The sequence below is a fragment of the Physella acuta genome, unplaced genomic scaffold, assembly GCF_028476545.2.
Source record: "Physella acuta isolate Inbredline_101_S28 unplaced genomic scaffold, ASM2847654v3 ptg001029l, whole genome shotgun sequence".
Taxonomy (NCBI): domain Eukaryota; kingdom Metazoa; phylum Mollusca; class Gastropoda; family Physidae; genus Physella; species Physella acuta.
Window position 1 is genome coordinate 26,484 of NW_026732546.1, and position 24,697 is coordinate 51,180.

At 38.0% G+C, this 24,697-nt stretch overlaps 2 protein-coding genes across 2 annotated transcripts in view; one reads left to right on the forward strand and one right to left on the reverse strand.

Annotated features, from left to right (window-relative positions):
* LOC131954789 (uncharacterized) lies at window positions 1-7,773 on the reverse strand. The gene is made up of 7 exons (XM_059318572.1): window positions 7,675-7,773; window positions 7,141-7,267; window positions 6,468-6,593; window positions 4,506-4,984; window positions 2,759-2,863; window positions 1,837-1,891; window positions 1-389 (listed from the first exon to the last, which is right to left on the reverse strand). The coding sequence occupies exons 1-7, from the start codon at window positions 7,771-7,773 to the stop codon at window positions 1-3; spliced, it is 1,380 nt and encodes a 459-aa protein (XP_059174555.1).
* Window positions 7,774-16,661: 8,888 nt separating this feature from the next.
* LOC131954786 (CTD small phosphatase-like protein 2) overlaps window positions 16,662-24,697 on the forward strand; it is a 45,870-nt gene continuing 37,834 nt past the window's right edge. Inside the window, exon 1 of the mRNA XM_059318565.1 lies at window positions 16,662-16,723. The gene's annotated coding sequence lies outside the window, so the exon portion shown is untranslated. The remainder of the gene's footprint in view (window positions 16,724-24,697) is intronic.

A 24,697-nucleotide genomic window follows, 5' to 3' on the forward strand; every position in this document is an offset into this window, starting at 1 on the left:
TTATAAACTAACGATAGTAAAACTACTGTAGCAGGATAGCTCGGCGCCTGGTTCAGCGAATACCACCCTGAGATACAGTTCTTGGTCGCGCTTCATGTCAACAACCACAGACCCAGTCACGCTGGTGTGGGACGACTTCACCTCGACCACCTTACACCACCTGTCCCCGGCATACACCCCGACCTCGACCCGTTTGTCCCCATATTCGTGCAAGGTCACCCCAACCAGGTATAGAGTATCATTAGGCGATACGAATTTCCCTGTTGTTCTATTGAAGTATTGGCCGTTGTATTCGCGAATGGCACTGACTCGCAGAAGAATTGTTCTAGCGCTGACAGGTGTTCGATCAAGCTGGATGTGGCAGGCGTATCTGTAAAATATACCCCTTGCTGTGGAAAAGAATGTTTTTTTATTGATTATGTGTAAAATATACTATTGCCGTTGAAAAGAGAAAAAAATATTTATTGTTTATACTTCTTTCTGTTGAAAAAAAAAAGTGTTCATTGATTATATTTAAAATATACTTTTGCTGTTAAAAAAGAAAAATGTTTATTGTTTATATGTAAATTATACTTTTTGCTGTCAAAAAGAATAATGTTTATTGATTATATTTTTTATCTAAAAATTCATAATAAACAAAATAGTTGACGACACTTCTTTAATCTTGAGTTGGAAGTCGTCCATAAATTAGGCCAAGATATCTCGCCAATCTTTTACTCTCTTCTCCTACCCCATCGTCACAAAAAGTCAGACTCTTACTTCCCCCACCCACAAAAACACCCCCTTACCACATTCACATTCACACTCACGCACACACACAGACATACACACATACTCAACAGAACATAACATGCTCAATACCTTTTTTAACAGGATTAGAAAAAAAACCACCCCGTACAAATTTCTAACAGAAATTACAAATTCAACACAACAACACTAGCAGTCTAAATTCTGACCATTGCCCCACACACCTTCCCTTCTCATTGATCAGCCAACCCATTCATACGTAACAAACTGCTTCCACACACTACCGGAAAATGCTGGGGACACCATTTAGGGGGATGACACCTTGGCAAATTAGCGCAAAGAAGAAAAATACTTTTTCCCCCCTTCAATCAATGATTAATTAGAATTGCATATTCTTTTTGTACAAAATGACTGTCCCGGGAAGGGGGAAATGGAGACACAATGAAGTAAACTGCGGTAAGCACCTGGTGACACCATTTAGGGAGGTGACACCAAGGCAAAGAATTACAAAATGTACAGAAGAAAAAAAAATTTTTGCCAGTTCTATTATTGATAAATTAAAGTTAAATAGTCTTTTAAGTACGAAGCGACAAGTATTACAATAGGGTGGGGGTGACACCATGACGTAAACGGTCTAACTATAATATAGAGGAAACATTGCTACATCCAACTGAATTATTAACAGACTATATTTACACATCGTTATTATTAAGTCTGCAGTGATTAAAGCTTATACACTACATGTACGCGTATGCGGCATACATTTAAATTAGAGGCCTATGTAGACACACACATACACACACACATACACACACACACACACACATATATATATATATATATATATATATATATATATATATATATATATATTATATATATATATATATATATATATATATATATACTTTGTTTCTTGGGGGAGAGGGTGACACCACGAAGTGCCACACCGGGTGACACCCGACCTAGCGACGCCACTGGCTACATCCAACTGTATCAGCAAACAACTACAGATATACATCTGTTACTATATAGTGTGCACAGGTTAATGTTACCACCCAGGGACACCAATGGAAAAATAAAACTTACCGATTGCTTCAGAAAATTTTGACAATTCTCTAAAATCACTTTCTATATCTCCAAGCTAAATCAGAATAAAATAAACCGGTAGTGATCTCCCCTAAACTTTCTCGAATATTCTTATATAAAACAACAGGGGATGGTAACTGGGGATATAGTTATGATTTTTAATCCATTTTAAATACTTAAACTTTTAAAAATAGAATAGAATCTCATAAAAAAAAACATTGCGCACCAAGCAAACGCCGAATAAAAACGCGTATAATAGTGCGCAATATTATTAGTACTTTAAAAATTTACATTAGTTTTTTGAGAAATCGGAAGTAGCGTAAATTACTACTTCCAGTCAACGGAAATTACTCAAAATTTAACAGAAGGTAGAGAATTAGATCTTTTACTTACATGTGAAATTTCATTTATCTATCTGAAATAGTACTCAAGTTATAGGCTTTTGAAAAATTCAAAGTAGGAAAAGTACCACTTCCGGTTATCGGAAATCGCTCAAAAGTTGATACGGATCTACGATTTTGATAAAATACTTATATATGAAATTTCATCAACCTAGCTGTAACGGTACTCAAGTTATCGTGTTTACACACGGACAGACACACACACAGACACACACACAGACATACGGACAAGATTGCAAAATTATGTTTTTCCGTATCAGTGAGGTGTAAAACGTCGAGATTTGTAAAAATCTCGATTTTTTTTTTTTTTTGCACGATTAGAATACTTTCTCTATACTACGTATATACGAGAAAGTAAAAAGGTAAGTAAATGTGAATATTTAAAAGTTTAAAATTCGTTGCAGAGTGCTCAGTTTACATACAGCAAGTGTTAAGGCAAGAATTAAATATAAAATGTTTCCACTATTATACAAAGATTTTATTTCAATTGCTTGAGTTACGCAATCCAAAGATTAATATACCTTCTTTAAATTTTTCTCCTTTGTTTCCAGATTCTGATTAAATATTTGAATCAGTTTGTCCACAGGCAGCAGTCTTTGTTGCATAAGTTTACACATCACATTGTGCTAGAAAAATGTTCAGAATAGTAAATTTAAAGTGTCATATGTCTCAATCCTAATATATAAAACCCCACGTTCGCACATCTCTCTCTCTCTCTCTCTCTCTTTCTCTCTCTGTCTGTCCGCAAAATATTTTCGCCGGACATCACGTCAGAATCGGCAGCGATATATGGATACCTTTATACGGACTTTTGTTGAAAATAATATGTTAGATGTTTTAAATGTATAACTACAATTTTATTTAAAGAAGAAAAATAAAAAATAAAGGCGTATTCGAATGTAGAGAAACAGTATTATTTATGCAACCGGAAAAGTAATAATACATGTGAAAAAGAACGCATAAAACTGTGACGTCACTATTGCTTATACATTAACTAATGACAATGTCGTCATCTGCCGTGTTTACAATAAAAATAAATGAACTATTTAATTCAAATTTGATTTAGATCTACGTACACTATGAAATGTATACAATACAATTTTTTCCGGCCTAAACTCATAAAATTTATTTTATTTATTTGGATTCTAGATCTAGAGATTCTAGATCTAGACTAAATCTAAATCTACGCAATAACTAGATCTAGACGTAGACGCTAAGATCTAGATTTAGACTCTAACTTCTCTAAAATCTATTCCAAAAATAAATTTCTATATTAGGACTAAACTATTTCAAGACTTATTTATTTTATACAAAATCTTTGTTTGGAACTGGCTAATTTGGGATAAAAAAAATTAATTTGAAAGAATAGGCATAGTCGCGTAAGTTAAGATTTTAAAATACGTGTTTCATTCTCCGTATTTTATAAGGTGCCTAAATAGCGGAGATGTTAGTGTACTAAAAACCACGCAGGTGGTGCGGGTTCGAGACACACCAAGTCAACTTGGTTAATGTATATTTTTTTATTATGCTAGGGCTAAACTTTAAAAAAAATTCTATTAGGAATCTAGATCTAGATCTAGATTGTCGGGTGTCCGATAGGGCACTTCCCGGCGCCGCAGGCGCTTCAAATTTGGCAGGATCTTGCCTTGGGGCGACAGAACACGGGGGCCGGTTGGCCGAAAAGTCTACGATGAGGGGGTCAAAACTGACCTCGACTGACCGGTACCTTATATGAGCTATAAATCGAAAAAAAATGTCCACGGAGGAACCTCTTCATAACTCTTGAGGTCGTAGACCGACCCTCGGGCGAATTAATTAAGCATTCAAATTCTCAATGTTTTCGAAAGCCTAAGCGAAGCTGGGCAGCATGCCTAGTTGTATATAATGGTAAACATGAGTGAACCTATGCCTATACTTTTACAGATTTTAAATTATTTATAATGTAATAGAGTATACTAAACCAGCTACATTCCGTGTTTCTTCCAGATTTTTTTCTCCGGGGAAGGGGGGGGCACTTGATATTTTCAGGGCGGGGCACTTGATATTTTCGCGGCGGGGGGGTGGGGGCTAGTATTTTCGGGGGGAGGGGGTGGCCGACACAGATATATATTTTATATATAAACTCCATTTCGCACGAAGGGGGGGGGGGCAGTAGACTTTCATCAGGGAGGGGAGGCCTTCCCCGAAGAGATGCCTGGAAGAAACGGGCTACATTTATGGCTGAATTCAACAACATTATGTTTTGATAATATTCAGTTAACTAATCACCTTAAACAATGCTCTATCCAATTTTATACATGTATCAATCATACTATTTTTAACTTCTGTTTGCAACGTTGGCATCAAATCTGAGAGCCCTTGAACTGTTTGAGATAGTGTAACTATTTCATACGTGTGAGTGTCCAGCTCTTTGTTAATGCTCTGTATGGAGTTTTCGTGATCTCTAACATCCAGAGAAACTTTCTTTAACCCATTTCCTGACATGGAATCTTTGTCTTTTAAACTTTCAATTTCATTATCCATCTCCTTCAATTTGTCGTCTTGTTCGATGATTTGTTTTCTGAGGTTTATAAAAGTCTGTATGTATTTCTGAGATAATGTTTCATTACTTAACACCAGTTCATTGTGTTCGGTAACAAAGTTGTCTCTCCATTGTTTTACTTCTGACGTGTCGTCTTGTGTTCTTTGTGTCATGGTTTCCATTGAAGTTAGTTTTACCTCTAACTGTTCCAGCCGTCTCACTATTTCTATAATGTAATCAAAAATAAATTTAAACACACAACTAAGAAAATGTAAATGTAATATAAAATTAATATCTCAGTTATGAATTTTGATTTTTTTAAAAAGGTAATTATTATCGAATTTTATTTGGGGGGGGGGGGGGGGGGGGTGACACAAGACTGCTGTCGCGTAAGTCTGGAGTTCCGATCTTAGGCTCAAGGCCGTAGGACGTCCCTAAATCCACCTATGGGTGTCTTACTAATTGTTATAGCTAGGGCATTTGTGTCCCGCAGCTATGCAGTGAGCGGGTCTACACTACCATTATATTCTTTCTAGCCATTCAGTAGTTCATCCCAAAGCACGACGACATCAAGGTATACAAATGATTCGACAGGATGACATTATTTAATTTTTACTTTCTCGTATATACGTAGTATAGAGAAAGTATTGTAATCGTGCAAAAAAAAAAATCGAGATTTTTACAAATCTCGACGTTTTACACCTCACTGATACGGAAAAACATAATTTTGCAATCTTGTCCGTATGTCTGTGTGTGTGTGTCTGTGTGTCTGTGTGTCTGTGTGTCTGTGTGTCTGTGTGTCTGTCTGTGTGTAAACACGATTACTTGAGTACCGTTACAGCTAGGTTGATGAAATTTCATATATAAGTATTATATCAAAATCGTAGATCCGTATCAACTTTTGAGCGATTTCCGATAACCGGAAGTGGTACTTTTTCTACTTTGAATTTTTCAAAAGCCTATAACTTGAGTACTAATTCAGATAGATAAATGAAATTTCACATGTAAGTAAAAGATCTAATTCTCTACCTTCTATCAAATTTTGAGTAATTTCCGTTGACCGGAAGTACTAATTTACGCTATTTCCGATTTCTCAAAAAACGCATGTAAATTTATAAAGTACTAATAATATTGCGCACTATTACGCACATTCGGTTTTGGTGCTCGCTTGGTGCGCAATTTTTTTTTCTACTAGATTTTATTCTATTTTTAAAAGTTTAAGTAAACAAAAATCATGTCTATATTCCGAGTTGACATCCCACGTAGTGTTATATTAGAATGTTCGAGAAAGTTTAGGGGAGATCACTCCCGGTTTATTCTATCTATTACACTATAAAAAAATACATAGGACGACTTGAACGAACTATACTAAGACTGGACTACATTACGACCTCACCCTACCACAACAGGAACAAGACTACTTTAAGCTTCATCCCCGGCAACAACGATCCCACACTAAAACGTCACTTTCTTGCGTAACGCTTCACAATTTCATACCCCCCCCCCCCCCTACGAACATTCGCACCAATTCGCCTAATCAAACTTACATCTCACGTTAAGGGAAAGTAACTGCGGCTGGGCATACAATCCCTCCATATGCCGTCATCACGGAAACAGGTAAACCCCACCCAACCTTCTCATTGACCGTGATGTCCGTTCTTGTATATTTACTTAACATTAATGTCAGTAAAAACAAAATCATTCTTTACCATCTGAATGTTGAACTTGACTAGTGATTTGATGGGTTGATTCACTGCAGACATGTTTTTCTGTTGCTGTAGTTTGTGGTGTAGGCTGGACTAAAGATGGCGTTCCCTCAATAACCGGATTTTCGTCTGGTTTAAATCAACAAACAATATTTTAAAAGTTCAATTTTATACATAGTAATATTTCTAGTCATAGTCGAATTCGACTGTTTGTGTAAGATTTATGGACTAAAGAATACATTTTATTATAGAATATTTATCTTAGACTGTGTACAACGGATAATCGTTTGATACACTTGCACAGTTTAGATGTGTGAAGGTGGGTGGTGTTAGTGGACTTAGAATGACGTCAAATTAAAGCCAGTGTTTCTTCCACACTTTTTTCTCCGGAAGGGGGGGGGGGGGGTGCGGACACTAGTAAATGTGTATGTTTACTATATAAATTCCATCTCGTTCTGGAAAATTTCAATTTCATCACTATTTGTTTCAAAATTGTGAATATTAAAAAAAAATTTCATTCAACGTTTTCAAAAACATTAGAATTATATATATATATATATATATATATATATATATATATATATATATATATATATATATATATATATATATATATATATATATATATATATATATATATATATATATATATATATTACATAAGTAAGACCTTAACTGATAATTTCTGACGATGCTTTCAACAAGGCGCTGGTCGCTGATTCCAGCTCCTGATACAGCTCGATATACGTGAAGTGTTGGTCATCATGTTTATCTTCTATCCACGTCCTACTTTTTTCAACGGCCTGATAAAATAGAAACATTTAGTGTGTTTACATGAGTAGTAGCAGTCTCTTAGTTTGGGCATACTAGGGTTTTAGTTAAGATAGAGGAAAGCTGTACAGATGGAAACATCAAGGGGGCAGATGAAGTAGAGTTGGCGTATTTCTTGACCTCGGCATACGAAACGACGGCTTGACCTCGGAGTATGAGAGAATAGTGTGGTCAGCCCAGTCGCTTTTACTTTCCCCAACATGAGTCATGTACCTATCAGAGCTGGGCGACATTAAGGACGTCCTGTAGTCCGAACCAATATTCGATCTCAAGAGCTTCGGGGCAAGCAACCGAAAGCTCTACAATTGTAGATATAATTTGTGAATACAATATTGGTGTTACAACTATGATTAAATTTTCAAAATCATTTCTCGCTCACCTGCTTCATGAGGCCAATGACAGGATCCATCACTTGTATCTGTTCTTCCAAATATTTCATATGCTCTGTAACAAGCTTGATCTGAATTCTGGAAGGCATCTAGATAGATCGTATAGGCTTTAATTCTACAGCTTGACCATACACTGATAGTACTGATACTTGATAAACTGCTACCTCACATATACAGTCTGAGTGCAGTCAAGCCTTACATATTTACATTACAAATCAACATCAAAGCTATTCGAAAGCAGAGTGTCAGCAGTTTAAAATAGGCTTGAAATACATAGAGACACTAATTACTCTAACTCCGATCTCACAGTTATACTAGGCTCCTTTCGGACCCGATAATCCACATAGCAGATGAAGTAGAGTTCATCTATTTCTTGAACACGCCAAATGAATGGATGGTATGGTCAGTTCTATGCTCATCCGCCTTTACTTCTCCTAACGTGAGTCAAATACCCAACAGAGTTCCGCCTCTGACAGTTGCTTAGTTTTTTTATGCTTAACACAATTAGATATTACAGGTGATATTTAAAAAATGCAACACAGAAAACATAGGGTAACCGATTTATTAAGTCTTAGCCCAGAATTAAACAATGTTTACCTTTTGAGGCCTTGTGATCTAGTAACAAACTGATGCTCGGTTGAGACAATCAAGTTTGGCCAAAAACAAAAGTTACGTAAGGTGTGATAAAAAACGTTGGTTATTTTGAGCCTTCATTTCTGGACTACATTGTTATGATACCATAACTTTTTACAATGTGTGTTATCTTATGTGATAATCGATGTCACTAAAACATTAGAGTTGATGTTAGTGCAACAGTTTTAATGAACTACAACATTACATTCGTTGTTGATGCAACGGTTTTGATGAACAACAACATTACAGTAGATGTTAGTGCAACAGTTTGAATTAACTGAAATATTTCCCATTTAAAAACATTACTTTATGTTACTTTAAAAAGTGTCTAAAGATGGTACAATAAGAGTTGAAGCTCTTGAAATTTTATAGAATTGGCAAAGAAAACTAAGAAGCACTATTCCAAAATTACATGTTGCCTTCTATAGATTACCTTTTAATAAAGGATATTTTTTTTTTTGAAATACCGAGATTATTGATATCTATGTGTCTACATTTCATGCACTTAGAAAAGAAAAAGGTACTAGGCACAATTTAGAACAAGACAGTGAGAATAGGCGAGACAAGTTTAGTACAACTGCGTGTATTTAAATATATTTGGTACTCTCCCTTTCAACAGTATTCGTAAAAAAAACTAGGACTTAAATGGTCAGCGGCCTGCATTACACGATTTCCCGAATGACTACCATGCATGTACAATTTTAAAACCCTCAAAATTTGGTAATGCAAATCAGCATTTCTTTCATTTATTTAAAGTTTACTTTGTTCATGTTTTTGCTTCATAGAGTAAAATTTGTCGGGGATTTATATTCTGGCAATTTTTTAGGAAAGAAGTAGCGTATGTGTGACATTTCATTGAATGCATCTGGTGATCAAAAATGATGGAGCTCTGTGGCTAAAATAATGTTAACCTTTGTTGTCATTTTAGATTTTAAAAATAAAAATGAGATTAAAGTCACAAATTTTGTATTTAGAAATGAAATGAAGTAATTTTTTAATTTCTCTTTTCATAAAACAGAAATATCAATGTCTTTAACATGGTCTTGATTATTCATTTTTTAAGTGCTCAAATATCTAGGGGAAGTAACCACTTTACAAAGATATTGTTTTTGTTTGTTTCATAATAACACGATACTCTCCCTTTGACAATTGTTTGACCATGATTGTAAAATTTGGATGAATTATATCGCGGTTATTACTAATTTTTTTATTTTTTTTAAACTTATTATAAATTTGAGTTTCTAATTTCAAAATAATTTCTTTACTGCAAATTGATAGTGACATATATCAATAACACTATGATCAACACTCTCAGTGACACTTTGTTTATAAAGTAGATTGGAGACATCTAGTTCTACCAAAGTATAGTTCAGTAGTTCATGATGAGTGGGTGGGGGGGGGGCTCTGTAAAACGATCTGTGCAGAAGCGGCAAAAAGTAAAAGGCGCCAGGGAGTAGAAACAAATTCGTTTAATTAACAGGGCACGGTTATGACACCCACCTCCACAGAAAGAAGTAAAGAATCCTCTTTACACCTAGCCATCTATTGGCCAGATGAAGTAGAGTTCGTTTTCATGACCTCGGCGTATGAAGCGAAGGTGTGGTCAGCACTTTGCCCATTTGTCCATCCGCCTTTACTTTCCCTGAGTTAGATAAAAGATGAGCTAGGTATAACATGAGTGCGGTACCCATCAGAGCTGGGTGGACTCAGGGACGTTATACTGACTTGAACCCGGATTCGAACCTCTTAAGCCACGTCGTCCCATAGTACCCAGTGGTATTTAGGAGTTTGTGGAAGGGCTGATCGGGGAAGCGACAGGAATCACAAAATTACCGACCCCCTAAGTATTTGGTTAGCAAGTATGAAGTATGGTAGGCTGGGCAGAGGCGTAGCGATGGGGGGGGGGGGGGCAACGGGGGGGGGGCATATGTCCCTGGGCGCCGACCTTAGGGGGCGCCAAAATGGGTTGGAAAAAGTAATCGAAAGTTTGAGGGGGGTGCAAATCAGAAGTTTGAGGGGGGTGCAAATCAAAAGTTTGAGGGGGGGTTGTCCCCGGAAAATAAGTTTAATAATAACAATCAAATGTTTGTCGTTCTCTATAAAAAAATACAGAAACACGCACAAAACCTGTAGTGCTTACAGCAGCTGTCATCGCTTCGCGTCCTGATATTGTTTACCCTAAGTGAATCCTCCCTATTGGGCTAAATTAGGCCTAGCCTACATCGTTTATTTTAGCTACCGTAATAAAATGGATAGTCCTACTTACTTGTATACACAAAAATTACATTGCAAGCTATCATATTCCAGGAAATGTATCAACGGCAGATCGCGCTTACAAAAACTATGCTGACATGTGGATTGATTTCATTACTTATTTATTTCAGATTTAGACCATAGGCCTAATAGATTGTCACCAAACAGCATAACATTGAGTAGACCTAGAGTAGATCTTTCATAAAGTTAACATTGTATGCTCAGCCAGCATCAATACATAAGCAGCCAGTCCAGGACCGCACATAGCACGTACAGTTTTAATTCTATACCTAGATCTATAATTAGTACCACTCAACTCGTCTTGCAGCAGCGCTGTTTAGAAAGGTATGAGAAGGGTTTTTTTTGTTTTCTTTCTAATTTAAATTTAATTTAAAACTGAAATATTTGGATTAACATAAAGCAGAAAGTATAGTATGATAGTAGTTTGTAGGTCTATATTTAGAGCATGATCGAAATTAAATCTTCTGATGTTTGTTTTTTACTTGACGTAATATTCAAACATCATGCTCCAATGCGTATTTTCTGCATATATATATATATATATATATATATATATATATATATATATATATATATATACATATATATATATATATATATTATATATATATATATATATATAGAATATAAAGCATTAAAAATAATTATACTCTGAGTAACTTATATCTGCATCCCGCCTTATCTTAAGTCGTACGTCTTGTTATATGAACGTGCCAATATTACACACTGTAGCAGTGGCGGTGGAACATCATTTGTTATTTTGTGCTTCTAAAACTTAACGTGTGGTGTCCACAGGCAATGTCATACCGGATACAAATGGTCTCGTTTGTCCATTATGTAACATGAGCCCAATTTCAGATCTAACGATACATAGGACATCTGTTTCTTGACTACGGCATGAAGAAGGGATGGTGTGGTTAGCACTATGCACGGCCGCATTTACTTTCCTTAACGAGAATCAGGTCCTCATCAAAGCTGGGTGGACTCTGTTTTCTACAGACTCGAGTCCGACCGAAATCCAGACTCGATATTTTCGGGTTAGCAGTCGTAGGTTCTATCACCCGACCAGTATATTTAGTTTTTAAAAACTACAATTTGCAGCACCATTTAACCCCCGCCATTCCCTAAAAAACTAGTCTAAAAATTTAAGACTCTTAAATAACCTTATGCTGTTCTCAGCTGTTGTTTTGTTTTTGTTTTTAAAGGATGTTTTCTGCTTAGCACGCCGCTGCAAACATGGCTTGTAATCGTTCATGTGTTGGAGGTGATCAGCCAAATTTGGTTTTTACTTTTATTTTTATTTTATTTTTATTTTCGAGTAAAATATTGAAAAGTGCTGCCGTCTTGAAATGCAGTCCGACTACTATCATACCCGACCCCCCCCCCTAACTACCCACCACGGCGACTCAACCGTTCCCATCCCTCTGGTAATGGGAGTGATACAGGTGAACTCACGTCTTTAACGCGCGTGGGATCCAGTCCTTGTGTATAGATTCTCCAGGCGTTCGCCGGCTAGCTAATTACATGCGGGGAAAAGGGTTCGAGTGTTGAGAATTCCTTTGATAAAAAGATAATAAAAAACTAATTATATTTCCTGGTGCGCTTTTGTCCCGCACACCTTGAACTGTTTAATGTCGTGGTGTGGGTCGAACTCCGCCCCCCACCCCCACCTATACCTCATTTTATGATTTTCCAGCCATCCTCCCCTCATTATCTAATCCCACCCTCCTTTCATGGCCTGATCCCACTATCCCCTCTTAAACTGATCTAGGTGTCTCAGCCATCAACCCAATATAACCTGAACCCACCTGATCCCTCTCCTCATGACCTGATCTTGTCTCAGCCATCCTCCCCATGACCTGATCCCACCCTCTCCCCATGACCTGATCCCACCCTCTCCCTATGACCTGATCCCACCCTCTCCCCATGACCTGATCTCACCCTCTCCCCATGACCTGATCTCACCCTCTCCCCATGACCTGATCTCACCCTCTCCCCATGACCTGATCTTGTCTCAGCCATCCTCCCCTAATGACCTGATCCCACCGTCTCCCCATGACCTGATCTCACCCTCTCCCCATGACCTGATCTCACCCTCTCCCCATGACCTGATCTCACCCTCTCCCCATGACCTGATCTCACCCTCTCCCCATGACCTGATCTCACCCTCTCCCCATGACCTGATCTCACCCTCTCCCCATGACCTCATCTCACCCTCTCCCCATGACCTGATCTCACCCTCTCCCCATGACCTGATCTCACCCTCTCCCCATGACCTGATCTCACCCTCTCCCCATGACCTGATCTCACCCTCTCCCTATGACCTGATCCCACCCTCTCCCCATGACCTGATCTCACCCTCTCCCCATGACCTGATCTCACCCTCTCCCCATGACCTGATCTCACCCTCTCCCCATGACCTGATCTCACCCTCTCCCCATGACCTGATCTCACCCTCTCCCCATGACCTGATCTCACCCTCTCCCCATGACCTGATCCCACCCTCTCCCCATGACCTGATCTCACCCTCTCCCCATGACCTGATCTCACCCTCTCCCCATGACCTGATCTCACCCTCTCCCCATGACCTGATCTCACCCTCTCCCCATGACCTGATCTCACCCTCTCCCCATGACCTGATCCCACCCTCTCCCCATGACCTGATCTCACCCTCTCCCCATGACCTGATCTCACCCTCTCCCCATGACCTGATCCCACCCTCTCCCCATGACCTGATCCCACCCTCTCCCCATGACCTGATCTCACCCTCTCCCCATGACCTGATCTCACCCTCTCCCCATGACCTGATCTCACCCTCTCCCCATGACCTGATCTCACCCTCTCCCTATGACCTGATCCCACCCTCTCCCCATGACCTGATCTCACCCTCTCCCCATGACCTGATCTCACCCTCTCCCCATGACCTGATCTTGTCTCAGCCATCCTCCCCTAATGACCTGATCTCACCCTCTCCCCATGACCTGATCTTGTCTCAGCCATCCTCCCCTAATGACCTGATCCCACCGTCTCCCCACGACCTGATCTCACCCTCTCCCCATGACCTGATCTCACCCTCTCCCCATGACCTGATCTCACCCTCTCCCCATGACCTGATCTCACCCTCTCCCCATGACCTGATCCCACCCTCTCCCCATGACCTCATCTCACCCTCTCCCCATGACCTGATCTCACCCTCTCCCCATGACCTCATCTCACCCTCTCCCCATGACCTGATCTCACCCTCTCCCCATGACCTGATCTCACCCTCTCCCTATGACCTGATCCCACCCTCTCCCCATGACCTGATCTCACCCTCTCCCCATGACCTGATCCCACCCTCTCCCCATGACCTGATCTCACCCTCTCCCCATGACCTGATCTCACCCTCTCCCCATGACCTGATCTCACCCTCTCCCCATGACCTGATCTCACCCTCTCCCCATGACCTGATCTCACCCTCTCCCCATGACCTGATCCCACCCTCTCCCCATGACCTGATCTCACCCTCTCCCCATGACCTGATCTCACCCTCTCCCCATGACCTGATCTCACCCTCTCCCCATGACCTGATCCCACCCTCTCCCCATGACCTGATCTCACCCTCTCCCCATGACCTGATCTCACCCTCTCCCCATGACCTGATCTCACCCTCTCCCCATGACCTGATCTCACCCTCTCCCTATGACCTGATCCCACCCTCTCCCCATGACCTGATCTCACCCTCTCCCCATGACCTGATCTCACCCTCTCCCCATGACCTGATCTTGTCTCAGCCATCCTCCCCTAATGACCTGATCCCACCGTCTCCCCATGACCTGATCTCACCCTCTCCCCATGACCTGATCTCACCCTCTCCCCATGACCTGATCCCACCCTCTCCCCATGACCTGATCTCACCCTCTCCCCATGACCTGATCTCACCCTCTCCCCATGACCTGATCTCACCCTCTCCCTATGACCTGATCCCACCGTCTCCCCATGACCTGATCTCACCCTCTCCCCATGACCTGATCTCACCCTCTCCCCATGACCTGATCTTGTCTCAGCCATCCTCCCCCTAATGACCTGATCTCACCCTCTCCCCATGACCTGATCTTGTCTCAGCCATCCTCCCCTAATGACCTGATCCCACCGTCTCCCCATGACCTGATCTCACCCTCTCCCCATGACCTGATCTCACCCTCTCCCCATGACCTGATCCCACCCTCTCCCCATGACCTGATCTCACCCTCTCCCCATGACCTGATCTCACCCTCTCCCCATGACCTGATCCCACCCTCTCCCCATGACCTCATCTCACCCTCTCCCCATGACCTGATCTCACCCTCTCCCCATGACCTCATCTCACCCTCTCCCCATGACCTGATCTCACCCTCTCCCCATGACCTGATCTCACCCTCTCCCTATGACCTGATCCCACCCTCTCCCCATGACCTGATCTCACCCTCTCCCCATGACCTGATCTCACCCTCTCCCCATGACCTGATCTCACCCTCTCCCCATGACCTGATCTCACCCTCTCCCCATGACCTGATCTCACCCTCTCCCCATGACCTGATCCCACCCTCTCCCCATGACCTGATCTCACCCTCTCCCCATGACCTGATCTCACCCTCTCCCCATGACCTGATCTCACCCTCTCCCCATGACCTGATCTCACCCTCTCCCCATGACCTGATCCCACCCTCTCCCCATGACCTGATCCCACCCTCTCCCCATGACCTGATCTCACCCTCTCCCCATGACCTGATCTCACCCTCTCCCCATGACCTGATCTCACCCTCTCCCCATGACCTGATCCCACCCTCTCCCCATGACCTGATCTCACCCTCTCCCCATGACCTGATCTCACCCTCTCCCCATGACCTGATCTCACCCTCTCCCCATGACCTGATCTCACCCTCTCCCTATGACCTGATCCCACCCTCTCCCCATGACCTGATCTCACCCTCTCCCCATGACCTGATCTCACCCTCTCCCCATGACCTGATCTTGTCTCAGCCATCCTCCCCTAATGACCTGATCCCACCGTCTCCCCATGACCTGATCTCACCCTCTCCCCATGACCTGATCTCACCCTCTCCCCATGACCTGATCTCACCCTCTCCCCATGACCTGATCCCACCCTCTCCGCATGACCTGATCTAAGTGTCCGAAGCACCCTCCTCTCATCTGACCCCACCTTCCTCTTATGACTTGATCCCATCCTCCACTCAAGACCTAATACCACCCTCCCTTCAAGACCTGACCCTACCCTCCTTTCAAGATCTGATCTAGGTGTCGTCTTTACATATGATGAGGCAGTACATTGGTGTAAGTAAAGACTTACGGTTCAAGGGGCGATGAAGTAGAGTTAACCTGTCTTTGATATCGGCATCCTAAAACATCCCTAATACGATAATCCGTCGTTTCATGATTGAACATATTAATCCTAATAAATTAAGTGTCTTTAATCATCACTAAATTCAAAAGTGACTTGATATTATTGATGAAGAAATGGATTTTTCTCATTCGTAATTTTAATTATTTTTTTTACCAAAACTTAGCGTAGCCTAATATTTATTTATTTTTTAAAACAAAACATTGAGGAATCCCCATTAAATTGGGCAGTGACTACTTTTTTATCTTTAGGCATAGACCCTATATATAAGCGTCTGAAATGACTATGTAAATTATTTAAATAAATAAGATATAATAGCTATTAACCCATTTTCGATTGCTAATATCTAAAGGATTTACACTGTTTACACATAGTTCAACTAACACCGGCAATACAAAAGAAAGTGCCCCGAGGCAAGATAACAGATTCTTCATCTCCTGCTAGGTATAGGATTTACTAGATCTATTTAAAATCATCTTGTTTGTCAAGTATTCATGTAATTGGATTCTATATAAGATGTACATCAAATTTAAACTTATAAAATTGTTTTTAATAGAATATTGAATTTTTTAAAACGAATGGCCCCTGACTGTTAGATTCAACGAAAATGTCACTTTGACATTGGAGGGGAATTACCCCAAGTGTACCTCGTTTGTTTACGTTCAACGGGAGCAACACGCATGCGCAAAATCACCATCCGGGTTTCATTTGCATACGCGCGAAATGGAGTCGGAGTAAACACAGATTGTCAGGTGAGTGTATAACATGTTTACAGTGTTTACAATTGTTGATTTTTTCATGCGAAATTATTATACAAGTCTTATTAATCTGTATTGTATCGATTTTTGTAATGTAGACATCGCTATAAACTCGTATTTTAGCGACTTTAGTATAACATTGTCACATCGGTGCATTTTTTGGCTCGGTGCCACCTCCACACGAACGATCGGATCGGCCAATCGCGGAGTAATCACAAATGAGTAGGCATTAGATTAGCGAGTTGCGCAGCTTGCGCCGTGACCTTTGTTGCCATGGTAATCATGGCTGTACCTTGAACCTAAATTCCATGTTTCCGGTTGCCCATTGGTAATTAAGGCCATGTCGCTTAAGGCGAAACCACAGCACACCTGATCTACGCATGACACAGTTCGCATCTTTGTTTTAACCTCAAGAGGATTTAGATTCAAAGCCTATTTTAATTTTTGGATCTCGTTTGTTATCTTACAGAGGAGCAATGTGCTGAAATATAAGGTAAGAATCTATAAATAATAAGGTACTTAATATTTACATTGACATGCCCAAATGTTGACTAGACTAATAATTGGGTCTTCTAAAATTAACCTATATTTTAAAATTACGATTTCAATGGTCCGCAAGCCTAGGAAGGCCCACCGCGATAGAGCCTTAATTTCGCGCCAAATTTCCTGTGATTCTTACATTATTAAAATATCGCATTACTTGATTACTATTAGTATACTATAGGCCTACTAATAATTAATAATTTAGTTTAAGTAGCCTACATTACATTTACTAAATTATTACGGTTGATTAGGACAATTAGGTCTAGATCTAGACTTTACATTAATTTAATTTTAAGATTTTTACACAAGTTGACTTAAATCTAGATTTCTAGATCTAGACTCTAGAAAATAGAAAATTTAGACTCTAGTATAGTTTTATAGTAGTAAATAGGCCTAGAATAGATCTAGATCTAGATGATATTATTAATAAGATAGATAGCCTAATACTAAAACACTAATAGATTCTGGATTTAGAAAAACGAATCCAGATTACTAGCTCTATTGATCTATAGTAACTAGATCTAGTCTAGATCAGATTAGATTTAGAATAGATCTAGATCTAGAATCTAGTACTAGTAAAAAAATAATCTAGCTTTAGGCCTAGATCTAGTTTAATTCTAGATCTAATTTAATCTATAGGCTAATAGGGCCTACACTAATCTAGATTCTAGTAAGAAATAAAAGGTGCTAGTTAATTTTGATATAGATCTAGATCTAGATTCTAGATTTAGACCTAGATCTAGATCTAGAATCTAGATAAGTTAATTAATTATATAATTATAGGCCTATAAGTGTTCATCTAATTCTGCATTAAGTATTAAGTAGGACTAGGCCTATGCCTATATCAATTCATTAATTAGCCTATTTATTTTAATTCAGTACATTTAGTAGATGAACACAATCATTTAATCATTATGTTTGATTAGGTCATACAAGTACTAGATCTAGATTCTAGATCTTGTAAAAATAGTGAGACATTGTTAAATGGTTAAGAATAGATTTAGACTAGTGCAGGTATAATATAATTCTCCATCAAGTAAGCCTATATATATATTTAAATTAATGTAGGCCTATGTATATATATCCATAATTAGGCCTATTAAGGACAATTTTAGTACTTGATAATTTTATTAATATTAATTTAATTCTTGACTTGGGTCAATTTGTTTTCTTTGTACATCTTATTTGCTTATAGGCAAGACAAACAAGGTGTAAGAAGGATTGCTAATGTAATCAGAAACTTGATGGCTGAGATAAAGCGGCTGAGGAGAACAGTCTTGTGACTGGGAATAGGTTGGTGGAACTTGTGTACAGCCCTTTCTATGTTCAACCCATGTCTCAGGTGGAAGTACATTCAGTAAGTATGGAGACTGAATTTATTTCTAATGTTTATATTTATTTTATATAGTTTGCAATATGTTGTGCTAGATATATATTTTGTGAAATGGTCTGCTAAATTCTAATTCCATTTGCCCTTCTCTTTTCAGGTACAGTTTTCATGGAGATCCAGCTTTATTCAAGGCTCATCTTAAAGAGAATGATGTGGCTGCTGGGACATAACTAAAATCTACATTCAACTGCTTGCAGATCTCAAGAAGCCTGGGGTTCTCATGCAGCGCCGCAAGCACTCAGGCTGATTGGGAAGTTAATTTCTGGTCCTTTGATAAAGCTCATTTACAAGAACGCAATGTGGCGATCAAATGTACTCTGTTTCTTAAAGTCATGGAAGCGTTGTTGACTTCTACTGAGCCTTTCTTGGTGCGACAGCTGGAGAGGTATCTGATGGGAAATCTGATTGGTGTTCAGCTGGTGGGAGCAAGGTGATCAGGGTGTGTCGCAATACAGTGGAAGGACTATTAAAAGACTGCCAGCAACAAAACAAAAGTCAGCTCTTTACACCATAAGCTACTGGGCAGAGGATGAGGATAATGCTGAGGATTTCAGTCATCGGGCAGAATCACTGGTTGTTGACTTGCTTTGTAGGAATCTTGTTTTTCTTTCTGAATAATAGCTAAACAGAATTTCAGAGTACTTCTTTCATTTTTAGTATAAAAATGAACTTTATTTTTTAAACATTAGTGTTTTTGTAAATTGTTACTGAAAAAATGATTGCTGTGAATTGTAAACTTATTTTGAAAACTAATACTAACAATGTTTATAATTAAGTTTAGTGTTCATAGTGTAAAAAAAAAATTACATTTTAATTAATTACTTAACTTATTTTTCAGGGTAATTGAAATCAGCTAGATAACCCTAGAATCAGTAGTCAATGTGCTTCTTTTCCTTAGATGTGCTAATTGTATCTAAAGATTAATTATAATTGATACTTTAGAAAATTGTTTTAACACTAAAGCGACTAAAGTGATCCAAGAAATTTTTCGTCACCTATTTTTTTTCCAGCATACATTCAATAAATGGGTTAGATCTAGATCTACTAGTAATTATACTTTAAACCAATATTTTAATGTTTATTCCTTGATAATTAATACTACTTTTCTTCTTAAGAGGGATCGTAATGAGAAGAGGCTAATTTCTTGATTATGTAACTGTTTTACAGTACTGTGTTGATCGTAGATTATACAAGGGTTAAATTTAGGTTGTCACTATGTAATTTATTTCTTTGCTCTTATAAACATATTTTTAAATTATTGCAAAAAATCTTTTTTTTACTTTGCCATTCTCCTAAATGTTTCTATTGTAATTTTATTAGACAAAATTAAAATTCATGTGGTAATCTGATTACTGTATTTTAATAATTTATATTTCTTTTAGCAAACATTGAAATGTCAGTATGCATAGTTCAGTAGTAATAAACACTGGTACACACTTCGACAGCTGTTTTCTTTTTCTTGTGTTCTATAATTTTATTATGGCCTCCTGATATAGACACTGAATATCAAGGGGGGGGGGGGTTGAGAATGTATCGTTAAGGCAACCAGTTGCTACTTCCATTTTCCATGTGATGTGTGTGTAGGTCTACTCTACTTCATCTACCCAAGTAATATCGTTCATTACAATTACATTAAAGAACTTGTGAAGTAATATGTGCTTATGCATTTCTATTATATAATAGTAGTAACAGTATTAAATATTAATAAATCGATTTACAATAACTAGATCTAGTTTATTTTAAACCTACATTAATTTTTTTACACGGAGTAATAAGTCAATAATAATATATGAATCATGAATGGAATTAAATTACTCAGTCAATCATATCCAGTCCAGTATAACTTAGGCTTTAAGCTTGATTATAATTTTTTAGTTTAAAAAAAATGCGAATCCCGGATGATGCAATAAAATTATAATTTTTTAATTTTTCGAAAAATGCGAATCCGTGATGATGCAATGAAAAAACCATCGGTGCCAACTTTTTTTCTTGCGTAACATAGACTTGAATGACGAAGGTCTAAGCTGTTTAAGCCACGCCCACAAATTTTTAAAAGGCCATATCTTAGCTCCTAATTAAGCTAGAGACACAAAATTGGTATCAATGTGTAGGGAAAAAAATCCTGTTTGTTTGTGATATAATTTTACTCGAAATTAGTGGAGTTTAAAAATTACGAGCAACAGCCTAATTAGATCTAGACTAGTTATTAACTAGTTTTAAGTAATTTCATACCATAAGCAAGTCATAGTAAAGTTTATCTATTTTTATTATTATTCAAATCAAGCTTAAACTAAATGCAGATGCATATATTACGACGTGTAAGGTCTGTGTTAAGCTGCTCTACTTGCGGTTTGTTAGTGAATCAACACGGGACTGTGGTCTGTATGACGTCACAGGCCATGACCTAAATAGCCCCTTTTCACTTTGCCTCGTCTCTATTTTCGATTTCTTACGCTACACCATTTTCTAGCTAACAACCTGTTACTGGGAGTGTTAGTAGTGTTAGCCTTGCGCCGCTGTCCTCGTTTTACATTACTCTGCTGACATTGCATATTGATAGATAAATCTACTCTATTTTAAAGACATGACATTATCTTTAAATTTGAATCGATATTTTAGGCCGACTGGTATTTAAAAACAAAAAAGTTAACTTGACGTAAATTTGGATCTAGAATCTAGAGTCTAGATCTAGATCTAGACTCTAGATCTAGATCTAGATTTAGATTATTCTAAATAGATTAGATATCTAGACTCTAGACTAGATTCTTTAGCCTTAGCTACAGCTAGATTCTAGTCTAGCTAATCTAGATCTAGATTCTAGATCTAAAGTCTAGACTAGACTTAAAATTAATTTTACTGTAGCACTAACGGCTGATTGGGTTGAAATCTAGACATGAGTCTAGATCTCTAGAGTCTAGATCTAAATCTAGATCTAGATAATATCTAGATCTGGCTAGACTAGATTCAAAATATAAATAAAACTAAAATAAATTAGTTATTTTGGACTAGATCTAGATTCTAGATCTATTATGTAATTGACATTGTTAACTTATGACTTATAGATCCAGGATTATACAAAACTAATAGTTGTTACTATTATAATATTAAATAACATTAGATCTAGAATTGTCTTTTGTACCTACTTCACATTATGTCCATGTTTTTATTTTGTTAACATCATGTGCTGTCCACGACCATAACTTAAATTAGGTAAAACCCTAGCCCTCATAAATATACTTATCTAATACATCTAATAAAATCTAATTTAAGAATATTGTTAGATTTCTAAATTCTATCTAGATTCTAGCTACAGTTGAGGTATGTAGGGGGGGGGGGGGTTATTAAAGAGTCTTTAAATTAAAGATATTAAATCCAAAGTAAATTGTAAGCTAGATCTAGAATCTAGTAATAATTTTATAATCTTTGATTTTCTACAACTAATTGCAATGTTAATCAAGGTTTTGGTTTGGATTTCGACTTACATATTAACTCAAGCATAAAGTTAGTTAACTTTAGTACTAACTTTACAGTGATTAATGATTGGAAGAGGCCAGGTTGGTGTTGTATTAGTATCTTTTAAATTAACATTGATAATAACTAGTTTAGCGCTCTTGTTGTACTTGCTGAACATGCACGTTGTTAATTGGACTAAGCCTACGGTGCCTTACTTTTTAATAAACAATAATTAGGTCAGTGAGTAGTACTGTAATCAGCATTGTAAAGCTTTTTTTTATTCTGTAGTACGGTTTACAAAGTTTAGAATTTCATTCATTTACGTAATATAAGGTTTGCTTTTTCGCACTCTATGATGCAATGGATAAATTTTAAACATTAAAGCCTCTTTACTATTCATCATCGATAATTGTTGTTTGACCTAGTTTTAGTTTTTTGTTGTTTTGAAAACAGTCTGATAGCAGGTCATAGTTTGACAAATACTCTGTGAATAAGGTCACCTGTTGCTCAGTAGATGCCAGCAGTGTTGTGTTTTGATACCCTAGTTGACATTTTAAGAATTTGGAATAAGGATAGTCTTGATTTTCAAATGAAACGAAACAAATATGTTCCATGTGGTTTAGCACTCAGGTATAGTGAAACGAGCATACAATTTGATTTCATTTCCTGTTTTTTTAGTATAAACTTGGTTGTGGTGCATCACCTCTGAATACCGAGAGTTATCTTTCTAAGTTTTGACACGCTAATTAAACTTTTTCGTAATCATTTCAATAATGGCCAATTGAATCGGAAGCAACCACAAATTGTTTTAGAATGTCCCACTGTTTAACACTTAAAAACAAAAAAATTATAAATACACTTTTAAACCGTAATACAGTACCCACTACAGTTTCTTTACTGGGTTGTGGTGCATCACCTCTGAATACCCAGGGTTTCTATTTTTAAGTTGTGGCGCGCTCTTTCGTTATTATTTCAATAATGGTCATTACAATAAAAATTAAATACCCCTATAGTTTTTTTATTTTTTACTTTCTCGTATATACGAAGTATAGAGAAAGTCTTGTAATCGTGCAAAAAAAAAAAATCGAGATTTTTGCAAATCTCGACGTTTTACATCTCACTGATACGGAAAAACATAATTTTGCAATCTTGTCCGTATGTCTGTGTGTGTGTGTGTGTGTGTGTGTGTCCGTGTGTGTGTCCGTGTGTAAACACGATAACTTGAGTACCGTTACAGCGAGGTTGATGAAATTTCATATACAAGTATTTTATCAAAATCGTAGATCCGTATAAACTTTTGAGCGATTTCGGATAACCGGAAGTGGTACTTTTTCTACTTTGAATTTTTCAAAAGCCTATAACTTGAGTAGTATTTCAGATAGATAGATGAAATTTGATATGTAAGTAAAAGATCTAATTCTCTACCTTCTGTCAAATTTTGAGAATTTTTCGTTGACCGGAAGTACTTATTTACGCTACTTCCGATTTCTCAAAAAACTAATGTAAATTTTAAAAGTACTAATAATATTGCGCACTATTGTGCGCTTTTTTTATTCGCGTTCACTTGGTGTGCAATTAATTTGTCTACGAGATTTTATTCTATTTTTAAAACTTTAAGTATTTAAAATGGATTAAAAATCATGTCTATAGCCCGAGTTCCCATCCCCTGTTATTTTATATAAGAATATTCGAGAAAGTTTAGGGGAGATCACTCCCGGTTTATTTTTCAAATTTCCCATTTTTAATGTTGATGGTTGAAACGAAAATTTTTAAATGTAAACATTTGACGTTATTATTGCAGTAGCCGCCACAGTTTTGTTGTGTTGATGGCATGTACCGAGTTGTATAAGCCAGTGATGATAATGAATTTTTTTCTTCTTTTAAACCGTTGGTATACATTTGGTCAATTGGCCAAAATGACGACTTGCTGTTACATCGTAACGTTTGTATCTTTTTTTTTTAAATCAAATTTATCATATAAACAAACAGTAAATACTTCAAATAAGAAAGGTAGATGTTTGATTTATATGAAGAAGCCACAGTCACATTGTATCTCAATAATACACACTGTAACAGGCTCTGTTTAATCACATTACATGTCCATTGATTGCAAAGTACGCGACTTAGAATGTACAGTTAAAATAATAATTGTAGTTTTTAATTAAAATGTATTGTTCCTCATAAAAAATATTTCCAAAAATATTGATGACGTATATACCAGCGAGTGAAAAAAAATGATGAAAATATATTTTCTACTGCTGCTATCGATCTGTCCCATTCTGTTGTTGTGGATAGGCTTTTTAAATGCCTAAATTCTTCTCAAGGCCTTTTCCAGCTCCTGACGGCGGTTAGGCATTTAGACAGGCCTAGTGCCGCTAGATACCACCTCCATCTCCCGACGGGCGGATATGCGTTTAACAGGGCCTAATCCCGCCCCTAGGTCTCTCCCAGTTCCGGACGGCGGCTAGGCCTTTAGCCGGGCAATGCGTCATCTCCGATTCTGAAAATAGTGGCCTCAGTATTGTGTGACTTCAATCGATTTATTGATAAATCGGGCTCTACAATGCGTTCGTTTTCTCACC